Below are 13,120 nucleotides of genomic sequence, written 5' to 3'. Positions count from 1 at the left end.
GTCGCCTCTGTTTTTATAACATTTGTAGAAACAAATGTTTTAATTTTCATTCTAAATATTCCATATCAAATTCTGGGAATCATATATGTAGTAAACTATATAACTTAAGGATAAAAAATTGTGTATTTTATCTGATATCTATTATCACCATTTATACAGATTCCATACATTGTACAAATATATACATGTTAATTTAATACCACATTAAGAAACAAGTGGATTCACTGATATTTAAAACGTATTTGAGTAGAGTTACTTAAAAAAAGGACATGGTTTCCGTTTCACTTTAAAAGCACCAGGAAGAAGTATCATCAGCTCATTAATACCAGGTGCCGGCTGATTGCTCAGCCTGAGCAGCTCAGGTGCATTAATTAAGCTGATGATGTCACAACCTTAAAGTGCTTCTGAGATTGACCATCAACACACAGCAATACAAACCAACACCCGATGCGCTCAACAACATGCAATCCACTTCACTTCCTTAGATGCTATTAAACCGCCGTTAAAGGATGGTTTATATCTGCTAGTGGCAAATGCTGCTTCTTTTTCTTTTTGTTCTCTCCCTGATGCTTATTGGGTATGTGACTTAGCACAATGTTTAACAATACAAAAATATGACAATATGCATCATGGGGCTTTAAAAAGAAGGACTGCAGTATCAACTTAACAGTTATGCTTCTATAATGGTGCTCATTCTTTTTGCTTACGTACAGTCATACACCAGAGGGTGCCTTTCAATTCCATATATGAACACTGTAAACTGTCAGATGACTGAACATTTTTTTATTTCTTTTATTATGATTAGGCAACCATCGTTTATCCAACTAAGTTTAGACATTTGCTGTTTATCTAACAATGGCACTAATTTTACATGTTAAAGTTAATTTACCTAAACCTAAATCTTTTTTCTAGATGAAAATCTAGAAAATAGCTGTGTATTGTCTTCTGTGGCTCTGTAGGAGCTTTGTTAAGGTTTGATCAGTCAGGAAGGGTCTAATGAAATATGCCTTTGTATCAATTATGTCTCCAAAGTCTCTGAACTGTATGGAGTTGCAATGCTAAATCTCTGGAGTGACCCTTTTATGAGAACATTCTGATCTTGGCACACCACAAATTATAACGCCTAAGATCACCACATAGTTGAAACAACACCTCTCTGACAACTACAATTAAAGATTTTCATTATGTATTTGTTACCAGACTCATGAATTGCGTAACAATGGTCAGGGGGTTCTACTTTTCAGGTCAATCATTAAACATAAAATACATGAAGCAATGTCTGGGGTATTAAATTGCCATATTTAAAGCTTTAGTGCGTAACTTTTTGATAATAATGAACTGAACGTCCGTTACATTCAAGCCATTGCCAAATGAGTGGCTACAAAGCTAATTAAGACTCCACACAACTCTCTCTGTATTTCTCAGTATGGCTATGTTCAGAAGATTGTGCTGAAAATCGAGCGAAGATAATGACCTCTTCTGAAGAAGGTCATGGAAGGCTTGTATCATGTGGACACGCCGACACTTTTGTTGTCATTACTTTATACAATTTCTCATTGTATATAGTATGTCACTATGTTGTACGCTAAATTACAATTCTAAAATATTTTATTTACACAATCTACTAATATAGTATCATATATACTTTTATATTTTAGCTCGGACAGAAACAACTACAGGTGATGACGGCGACGTCTCTGTCTCGTTCCTTTTGCCAAATAGGTGTTTGAGAAATGAACCGTGGTCGGTGATTTTGGTGTCCTTCACTCAGACAATGACAAACCAAACATGCGTAGACTCCCTATGCGACTACGAATTGAAAAGGCAAATAAACTTTGTACATAGACCGTACTGACACACACACATTCACCTCACACACAGACAGTTACTCTCACAAACACAATCAGAGACTAAGATATCTCCTTGTTCTTGTCAACATGACAATGAAATGCATCGACGCCTGTCGGTGTCTGAGCTTCCTAATTATCAGGCGGGTGTTGCCTGCTCTTCTGCTCCAAAATGTGGCATGCACGCGCACACACACGCACACACGCACGCACACACACACACACACACACACACACACACACACACACACACACACACACACACACACACACACACACACACACAAACAAACAGCTTCCTCGTGCAAACTGATGTTTGGCTCGAGAACATGTCGGAATGTCATGCTGCACGTCACATGAGCCCTGCACAAACATCATGCTGATATTGTGTTTATCTATGACAGTTAGTGAGAGACAGTGTGTACGTGTGTGTGGATGTGTTATGACGAGAACCAGTTTTGCGAGATGCTCCACAGTCTGTTGTTTGTGTCTTCAAAAGCACATTCCTCTGTCAGTCAGCGCCAATGTGTCCCGAACCCTCGGCTGCATGCTCGGTTACAGAGCGGTCAAAGCATTTAACCTGAGCTCCACTGCTGCATAGACCTCATTAGATTGGCCAGAAGAGCATACCAGAAGAGATCATCTCTAAAATCAGGTGTCAGCCAGTCATTACTTTGCTGTCTGACCCACAGAGCAGCTGGAAATATTCTGGAGCTAGATATGATGACCGTTAACACAATAGCTCCTCATCAGCATCAGCCGTCCTGTGTACAGACAGAAAATTGTGCTTCTGTCTGGCCTCCAGTCCTATTAATCAAGTGACTGCAGAGGGTGTGTCTGGCTGCACGTGTGTCTCATAAGTGTAGGCCTGCAGCGAACTGTGGTGTTTTTGACTAGACATCAACGCTCTTAGCCCACTATAAAAGACCACAAACTATTTTTAGGACATCGCCAGGTGTACCTGCAGGGGGATTGGGGTGGTTACACTATGTACAGTGTGTCTGTGTGCAAAGGTATGTGTGACTGGGAATGTGTTACTTTATCAGAACAATAAGAGCTCTCTGATAACAGCTGCAGCACTCTGCCATTGCACTGCTGTTGTGTTGTCTTATTAGAGAACTTACACCATTTTAGTGGGAGTGAGACTGTGCTGTAAGCTGCCTTTTTTTCTGTTCCATTAAAAAAGTGTTTTAGTAAAAGCCGTGCTGTGTAAGCAGATTATAGCTCAATTAGAAGCACAGATGAACTAGAAAGAAAAACTCTGCTAGCACTGCAATGAGTTGATATGAAGACTTCACTCTGCTTTCTTTCTCTCTGTTTCTGTTTTTCCAGATGAATTTAACCCTTTTGTTCCCAAGCTGGAGAAGAGCGTCAGCGGAAGCAGCCCAACCAGGGATCGCCTTCTCCTCACCGTGACGATGCTCCTTTTGGCCGCTCTCTTCATCTCCTAGCAACGGCCATCCCATCAGCATCACCATGCCAACTAGCCTTGGGAGGGCGTACAGTATCAGTGGGTGGGAGAGTTGAGGGGGTGGGTGTGGAGGGGGGGGGGGGTAGTCAGGAGGAGAGGAGAGTTAAGATACAACAAGAGCAGCAGAAGGCAAGAGGATCAAGAAATGAGAGTTTTCAAGAATCTGTGTGTGTGTGTGTGTGTGTGTGTGTGTGTGTGTGTGTGTGTGTGTGTGTGTGTGTGTGTGTGTGTGTGTGTGTGTGTGTGTGTGTGTGTGTGTGTGTGTGTGTGTGTTTGTACAGCTGTGTGTTTGAGGGAGTGAGGTTCTGGGGGAGTTGAAAGACCTTCAGGCAGTCGGTGACAGACTGAACTGTATATTACATTAAAGTCAGCCTGTGCATACAGTTGCAGGTGTGTGTGTGTGTGTGTGTGTGTGTGTGTGTGTGTGTGTGTGTGTGTGTGTGTGTGTGTGTGTGTGTGTGTGTGTGTGTGTGTCTGTCTGTGTGTGTGTGTGTCTGTCCACGCCACAGGTTGAGCTGGTTGAATCATGCATACCACACTAAGCATTTATACACTAGGAGAGGCAGGACTGAAATCCTAGTAAAAAGAAGAAAAAAATCAAATCATCAAATCTGCCCACACTTTCGGAAACCATTTGAAGACTTTCCCCTGGATCTGATTGGCTGAAACACTTCCATTCGTGCTAGTCGCCATAGTTTCTTGCAACAAGAATTAAACTGAACTCAAATTAACTGAATCAGATAGATTTAATCAGAACTGAACTGCAATTGCCTTTTGTTGTTGTTGTTGTTGTTGATGATGTTGATGATCTTGATGCTGGGAGCTTGTCCCAGTCCACAGAGGAGAAAAAAAAGGAACCTTCTGACGAACTGTGCAGGTCCTGTGTAGGATACTAGTCAAAGTAGCTGATAGTTCATAAACGCACCCTGGGACTCCAGACACCAGTGTTTTAGTTGTCATCTCCTCTCTGTCTGCTGTGTCATCCTGTGTTCACCATCAGTCTCCAGCAAGTCTCTGAGGAAGGCAACGGGACTGGACGGGGTCACGGGGAAATATAGAGCATTTAAACAATGAATGAATCATTCACTTAAACAAAATTAGGGGGATTTACTGTAGATGTGCTATTGACACTGCAACTGCAAGGGTTTGTTGATGTTATAAGTTGCTGTGTTACTTTTGTGTCCTGTCTTTGAAGTACCCGGTTAGTCCTCTGTCATCTCTGAGGTTAAAGAAGCACACAATGGCTACGGACTGGAGCAGCCATGGATCCACTCAGCAATACTGCCCTCCTCTCAACCCACTGCAGCTGTTTGGAAGAGAACAAGAGGAGCAAGGAGGAGGGATGACGGAGGAAGGGCAGTCATTTACACAAACATCTATGAACAGGTCCAGTCCCGGACAATAAGGAGCTCTCCACTGATCAATGTTGGTGTAGCAGCCCGCTCTACCAATCTCATCTCTGTAAACCCATTCATCAGATGCTACATGTAAACGTTTTTTTTGTTTCTGTTTGAGTGTGATTGAAAGACAAAACGTGTGTGTGTGTGTGTGTGTGTGTGTGTGTGTGTGTGTGTGTGTGTGTGTGTGTGTGTGTGTGTGTGTGTGTGTGTGTGTGTGTGTGTGTGTGTGTGTGTGTGTGTGTGTGTGTGTGTGTGTGTGTGTGTGTGTGTGTGTGTGTGTGTGTGTGTGTGTGTGTGTGTGTGTGTGTGTGTGTGTGTGTGTGTGTGTGTGTGAGACTATTTCAAATGGTACTAACAGCCTGAAAATACATCCACATACTGTACATCTTATAAGTATAAAAATGCAAAAAAAAATAAATAAATAAAAACACAAACTAAAGCAACAAGTAATACATACAAACCAAGTGCTTTGGTAGGGAGGTACGCCAATTCAAAACTCAAACTGTACCAGTTAGTTGCTTCAGAATAACGTTTCCAAGCAAGCAACTAGCACCTTATTCACCGTGGTTATCCCACCCTGCCAATGATGGACTCTAGTAGGGCATGGCTTACCATAGTAGCTGATAACAATGATGAAGGTGAAGATTATAATGATAATGAAGATGATGATGGACTGCGAGCTGACTGTTGGCCGACCAGGTCACGCAGCGGCTCACCCACCGGCATGTGAGGCGTTCAAGTACTCGTGTAAATGTCACAACAGACAAAGAATGGAATAACAATGTCTTGAAATTTGCCAAGGTGAAATGTGATGTAAGCATTTTTACAAACTTGAAGCTCAGTTTTCTTGTGGTTGTTTTTTTTATGTTTTTATTATTATTTTGTTGAGTGTGCTGTGGTGTATTTCTTGATTTATCTTAAGGGGGAAGACGGGTTAAAAGTTGGAGAATTGGGTGGGTTGAGCCATATGTAAACTTGGGCTGCCCCGTGTGAGTCTTTTAACCAACATTAAGGTTTTCTTGTGGAGTATGATTTCCAGAAAGATCAATATTGACACATCATATATAGCTTTTTTTTTGTCTTTTGACCCATTTAAAGGACACTGCACCACTTATACACATTAGGATGGGTTTACTAGAATTTACAAAGAATTATTTTCAAACTCAGTTGTAAAATGTCTCCTGCGGTTTTGAAGGGAGTTTTTTTTTTCAATCTGAGAAATTAACCCTTATGATGTCACTAGGGTTAGTTTGGATTGGAGTCGAGTTCAACAAAGGGATTGTTATACTTCCTGAACAGGTGAAGTTATCCAGTAATTCTCAAGAAAAACTGGAAAGGTTAGAAAAAAATCTGAAATCATAAAAAGGATTTTGTGTAATAGAAATTCTTTATTCTGCTTAACCATCTCATGACGTGTCAGATTTGTGTTGCAGCCCCTCAGGGGTTCCAGTCCACTAGGTTAGGAACCACTGATATATATATATATACCGTATATATATATATATATATATATATATATATATATATATATATATATATATATATATATATATATATATATATAAACTGTAGACAGCCCTCAAGTAAACAACAAAATGACACATTTTGCCCACATTACATAGAAATGTAATAGCTCTTGTCACCCAGAGATTACCTGTGGAAACAAGGATCATGTAGTTTTGGAGCATTGTACAATACATAATAATTCAGTGTACGAACCAACCCAAGTGTACATATGGCTCTTGGTGGGAGGGGGGGGGGGGGGGGGCAAGGTAGGAAGGGTTGTGGGTCCTGGTGTGGAGTGGGAGGGTTGAAGAGGTTTGCAAGAGGGTAAATCACTCTTCAAGAAGTTGCACTTAAGAACTTAGACACGAGTGTAAGACAGTGTGCGTTGGTTTGCCCGTCTGAATGTGTGTGTGTGTGTGTGTGTGTGTGTCAGGGAGAGTAAGAATCAGAGCTCATTTCTGTTAATCACTTCATGTCTGTGTGCAGGAGCTTTAGCGTGAGATGCTGTGTGTGTGTGTGTGTGTGTGTGTGAAAAAATGGGTTAGTGAGTGAGTCTCTTTGTTTCTGCTCTTCCCTTGTGCATATGAGCGAGAGGGTGTGACCGATTGTTGTCTGGCAAAAGAAAAAAAAAGCATTTAATAGTGTTGGAAACAACAGTTACAATCATGTTTACCTTCGACTGGAATGACTTTAAATGAACTTGAAAATAAACTGTAAACTGAACAAACCATAACAGAGGTTATAACAATGATCATGATAACAAAATAATAAGCTTACAAATCTTACTTTTAACAAGATTGTGTGTTCGGCTCTTTATTTTCCTCCCTTTTCTAATCCCCCCACCCCTCTTGCCCTCCCTGCTCTCTCTGTCTTTGAGGATCTGGAAAAAGGGAAGAAACATGGAGCTAATCCAAGACAACAGATGGAGGGGTCGCAGGAAAGGTTTTCCCTGGTATATTCAGTTCTCTGTAGATAATGTTGTTTGGGAGCGCACAGATGTGATTTCCCATATCAAAGTTGGTGTGGCGACGCTCTCCCTCAGCAGTAATACCTTTACACGCTCCGATTAGGAAACATAATCACTTCAATCACCCGCCCCAACATTTGAATGACAATATGACAGGCCAGAAGTGTGTACCTATATGTCTGGACTGGCTGATGGAGGGATAAAGCTGCTGCTGCTGCTGCTGTCAGAGCGCAGCCAGGCTCGCTGTCTGGGATCTTATGCAACAAGTCTTTGTTATACAGGAGATATATTCTCCACTGGGTGACAGGACAGCACGACGAAGAAGATCAACAGATAGAGGTCAGCACTTACGTAGATGTTGTGGTAAGAAGATAGTGGTTGATGAAAGAGAAGTACAGTTATGTTCAGACAATCTGCTGGCAGCAGAGTCATGCAAGTTGAGGTTTGGGTTTTGGAAGGAAAATAACTAAAAGCTGATGTGAAACAAAAGTGGTACTCTACAAAAATCAATTTTTATATATATCTTACACTCAACCTGTGTAGCCTGTAACCTGTGGCTGTAAAAAAGTATCCATTGTAACCTCTCAAGCTATTCCCGCAACATTAGCCGCTTCTCTGTGGACCATATGTGTGGTTCCAATCTAAAATGATTAGCCAATGAATTGATCGATAATCAACAGAAAGTTAATCAGCAACTATTTTGTCTTTTAACCGTTTCAGTAAGCAAATTGCCAAATATTCACCAGTTCATGCTTCTATGATTGTGAGAATTGTTTTTGCTTTGGAAATTGCGACTGTGAAAACATGTTATTTTCACTGGTTTATATGTAAGAAAGGATCTACAAGGACTGTTTCCTACTCAACAAATGGAATGTCACTTTATTGAGATACAATCACAAAGTTCTAGTTTTGGCTCCAATTGATAAGGGAAGGATACATTTAAGATGTGGTCCATTGTTTGCTTTATTAACACTCAATCAGTGGACTGTACTCTCAAATGTTTCCTTTAAAACATTTTTCTCCTTATTACATTTGGAAAAAAAGTACAATGTTTTGATCACATATTCATCAGGTAGATACAGTGGTATATGGTCCAGTTATCTGCTTTATTAACACTGAAATAAGGTGTCCTTATAGTCCTACTGATCAAATGTGTGTGGTGGGGGGGGCAGACACATCAGGAGCCCAGTGGAAGAGGATCCAGGCAATGAGTCACACATCATAGCATTTGAGAAGTGAACTTGATAGATGAATGCTATGACTGGCACTATCCAACAAACCATATTCTGGCAACATTAAGTCTGCTTTTCTGAGAATAAGCCTGACTCACTTCAGGGTGACATCAAGCTTCCAGACATTGTAGCTGAATTACACTCCATGTCATAACACTCCCTCCCTTATTCATGTCAGGCTATTGATCTTCACTATGGTTGCTATTGTCATTGTGTTAAAATCCAACTTATTAGGAATTAACACATTCACATAATTAGCCGATAATAGAACTTAATTTAGATAAAAGCCTTCTTGTTCTTGTATCCCCATGTTAAAGTTGATGCAGCCAGTTACACAAAGATGTGAATGATCAAAGCTTGAAAAACAAATTGGGTTAAAGGGTCAAAGTTTTTCAGCATAAACATTTGTGAATTCACATGGGTCTCACAAATATTTTACATGTCAGCTTTGCAGTAACCAGTACTAATCACTTGTTGCCGCTGTTCAGTCACATCTTTGGTAAGTAGAGATGCTGCTCCTTAATGCCCCTGCCTTGTAATCCTTTATCTGAATATATAAATCCATTAAAACCACAATGGCCATTGTGTAACTGGAGTCATTGGGATTAAACATGCAGATTTATTTTACTGGGTTATGATGTAACCGTGTATGCAGCATTGTTAAAGCAGGTAAGTTCCCGGAAAGGGTTTTCTGTGGCACCCAAAGGTGGGAATGTGACAGGGACTTGTACTCCTGCATACCAACCATTGAAAAATTATGCAACAACTACTGTATGCATCCGAGGGTTCTGCAAATGACTGTTCAAACTCACAGTCTTCGAGTCACGGATGTCAAGGCAGCGTTTCCGTCTGAATTCATTTATCACAAGGAGTCAGACTAAAGAGAAAATGTTCTGCTTCGTCTGTGTTTGTTTAACAGAGAAACCAATGTTATGCATGGGCAGGCTCGTAAATATGGAGCTGTTTGCGATAGGCTTGTTCTACAAATATCTGAAACACACATGCACAAAATGTTACTCTTTTGTGAGGACCTCTGACATTACAATTAACTGTCTCCACTGCATGTTCAACCTGAATGTCTTAAAGAAGTAAGAATTATTAAGCTTAATATATAGCTCTGTGTAAAAGAGTTATGGCTGGCACATGAAGATGTCATAGCTACGCTGTAGCTCATGTGGGCCTCCTCAAAAGTCTACAAACATAAGGATTCAAAGGAAACCCATGATTTATTACAACTTGGGTTTTATTTTTGTAGCTCAGGCCATCTATCTATTGGTTATGATAACATTGTACCCACCAAAGTATTTGCTGAGCTCACAAATGCAAAAACAGACAACTATACAGGTTGTAAACAGACCAACAGTTTTGACAGATGAGCTACCACTTTATTTGAAGGTAAAATCACAGTGAGCAGACCCACAGTGATGCTAATAATGCCTTATTACATACAGAAATAAGTATGGCGAGTATGTTAAGTCAAAGTTGAACCACAAAGTTTGTCTGAAAGTTTTGGTGGAAGTTTGATGTCTGAGTTCGGCTGTATTTAAAAAAAATAATAATAATTTGGATAACCTAGGGTTGTTTGTTTACATGTATGATCATCTGACCATGTATGCTTGTTGCTCAGTTGTAGGCTACATATTTTGATGTGTGACCACAGTCTGAGATCTCAACTTTGGTGAGTAGGCCTAATTGTGTTATCAATAGAACCAATGGCCTGAGCTACAAAAATAAAAACAAATTGTAATAAACTGCAATTTCCGTTTTACATAATGGTCTTGACCATTTAGAAATCATCAGCCTCCCCACACCCATCCATCTACCCACAAGACTCTAACACCCAAAGACGCATTCGCAGAAAGAAAGACCACGCCACATATGAAACAGATTATTCCCACGTGTTGACACACGCCCTGCTCCCCATGCTCTCTTAGTCATGTCTGCGTGGTGATTGGCCTTGGCGACACGGCAGAAGAAGCCTTCCTACTCTGCCTTATGGCTTCTTCTTACAAAACCTGCTCCTCGGACCTTAACTACGTCAATAAGCCTTCAATAATGTGTGCAATTCAATCAACATATATATACACAAGTTGCTCATGTCTGTGGTGAGCATGTAGCATGCGTGTATTAGTGATGCAGCATCATTCCAGAGCCACAGAAGGTGTACGAGTCACTGAAGTCACGCTGTGACACGCTGTGGTCACATTCAGAAAACCCTCTCACCCACCTGCTTGAGCATCAAGTCAGTGTGGGGATTGAACTCAGGTGTGGTTGATCAAGCTTTTAATGGAAGGTGAAGCCTCCCCTTGGCACATCAGGGTTCGCTCCAAAAGTTTTCGAAGAGCCTTCTAAAGAAAAGTTGACATTTAACTACTTTGGAGCTTTTCCGTGTTTTTAAAAAGCAAATGTCTAAAACCTTGTACTTTTTTTCAACCTCACACATGTTTAAGAAATCCCCACACAGGGGAACCCAGGGCCCATAATTTCAGTTACAGCCCTGCCTGGTTGACGCCAAAACAGCTCTCACAGTGCTCCAGAGGAATCCCACCGGGTTTTAACGATGCAATTTCATCACTGATCACTGATGCCGATCATTCCATTTCTCAAACCTCATGGTAAAAGCCTTAAGGTTGAAGCAATAATCTGTGTCATTTTCATATAAATACATTCCTGATTTTCTATGCCATATTAAATCACCTCATAAGCTGTTTGCAGAACATTTCACATTATATTTAACCTTGGACGTTTCCTGGGAAATGTTTTTGAGAACAGGAAGTGATTTGTCTTTGTTTAGCAAGTAGCAACAGTGAGCTCTTTCGAGTAAATAGAGGAAAACTAAGAAATGATCAAGAGTGTTGAAAGCCACCATGGCCAGGCAGCTACTGAAAAGAAGGCCATCGAGAGGAACTCAAACTGCAGCTCAAAATATCCAAAGGAAAAGAAAGAGATGCAGAATTGCAGCTTGTTAGCTCTACACACAATGCATTGTTTTTTACTGTAAACAAACTTGACAACTTTTGACATTACTTTTCAGTATTTGTTTGTCATTTCACAAAATGTGTTTTACATGCTTTAAAGGTATTACAATATGCAGACATCTTCACTCTTTCACAGTAACACTGTGAGCTGTGGAACAGTGGAATTCCGACGACATGTGAAACGCCCACAAGCTTCTTGGCTGAGAGTTTGGACACAGTTGAACTTTTCATGCCATCAGCCATGAAAAGGCAATCAGTCTCTGTAGCTCCTTGCATTTCTACCAATGTAATGTCTTGTCTCCGCCTGACAAGCGCAAAACAGACAAGCTTTTGATTATAGCTTCTCAAAGACGAAAATATATTCAGTAAAATTAATTTTGTTTGCATACACTCAGACAGATATGAGCACATGTCCTCTCTTTAGACCAACAAGCACCCTGACTTTATTACACAGTGGGTATTTTTAACCAACTGTATCTAAGGCTTTGATGATATGTTATGACAGTGTTGAACGTTACAAATTTCTCTCTTTACATCTTCAGTCTATCTCGCCCCGTCGTCTTTATTTGTACATTTTCCTTCTCCCCGATTCCTCATCCCTCACATGGATAAGTTTAGCACTAATCCTCTATTTCTGAGACAGTATATGTACAGCCTGAAACAGATGGGAGGGTTATATTTACTCTGTCTGACACACACATCCATACGATACACACACACACACTTTAATACTGCACAGACATTTAAATACACTGGTGATGAAAGACTCATTAATTAAACTCTTGAGACTGGAGAGTGAATGTGTCAGTTGAAAGTGTAATTTGAGCTGTGTGGTTTGTCAGACATATGTTATATTATATATACTGTTTATATATGATGCACCATCACACATGTGACAGTGTTTTCTACGTTCTCATTTAAAGTGCTCATATTATGCTTTTTGGCTTTTTCCCTTTCCTTTATTGTGTTAGATATCTTTTTGTGCACGTTTTCAGTTTAAAAAGTGAAAAAGTCCACCCCAAAGGGACTTACCATCTCCAACAGAAAACACTGTTCACAAACTGTTCCAAACAGCTCTGTTGTAGTCCAGCCTTTACTTCCGTGACGAATGTGCGTCACTTTGTAACACACGTTATAATGCTCGCCTAGCTGACTAGCTAGCAGTACTTACTGCGCATGTGCAACTCCCAACAAAGATGGAACAGAAGTGAGATGCCTCACTCTGGAGCTAAAACAGAGAGCTCAACACACAGGGTGAAAAGAGGAGCTGCAGCAATGTGCAGTACAACAAATATATGGTGTTTTCTGAAAATTAAACCACATAAACCTATTCTGGTACAACCTCCAAATACAATTAGGAACCTGAAAATTTGTATAATATGAGCACTTTAACATAGTGTTTGTACTCGTCTGTGTATCATATCTTGGAAATGGTCTTTAGGTCAGACAAGATATCAGATAGACTTAATGGATTTAGATCTAATTGATTAATCAGAGCGGTGGAGCTGTGTGGTTTAACTGTACCTTTAACCAGTCACGTTCTCTTTTCTTATCATTTAATTACCAGAGTATCTGCCCAAGGATTTCCAGAGTGACTGTCTCTGGAGTTTTTGTATTTCTGACAACAACATCATCATCATCAACAACAACAACAAAAACAACAACAACTTGTTCTGGCTGTTTAAGCGACATATGCGCGGTGGAGCCCACACAATACTC

At 40.4% G+C, this 13,120-nt stretch overlaps 1 protein-coding gene across 2 annotated transcripts in view; it reads left to right on the top strand.

Annotated features, from left to right (window-relative positions):
* Positions 1 to 3,358, top strand: part of efna3b (ephrin-A3b) — a 58,489-nt gene extending 55,131 nt beyond the window's left edge. For both annotated transcript variants that reach the window (XM_028581245.1, XM_028581244.1), the window contains exon 7: positions 3,180 to 3,358. In XM_028581245.1, the coding sequence (XP_028437046.1) occupies positions 3,180 to 3,298 (119 nt within the window). In that variant the 3' untranslated portion in view covers positions 3,299 to 3,358. The remainder of the gene's footprint in view (positions 1 to 3,179) is intronic.
* The last annotated feature ends 9,762 nt before the right edge of the window (positions 3,359 to 13,120 follow it).

The sequence above is a fragment of the Perca flavescens genome, chromosome 6 (assembly GCF_004354835.1).
Source record: "Perca flavescens isolate YP-PL-M2 chromosome 6, PFLA_1.0, whole genome shotgun sequence".
NCBI lineage: Eukaryota > Metazoa > Chordata > Actinopteri > Perciformes > Percidae > Perca > Perca flavescens.
This window is presented reverse-complemented; position numbering and strand designations above follow the sequence as displayed.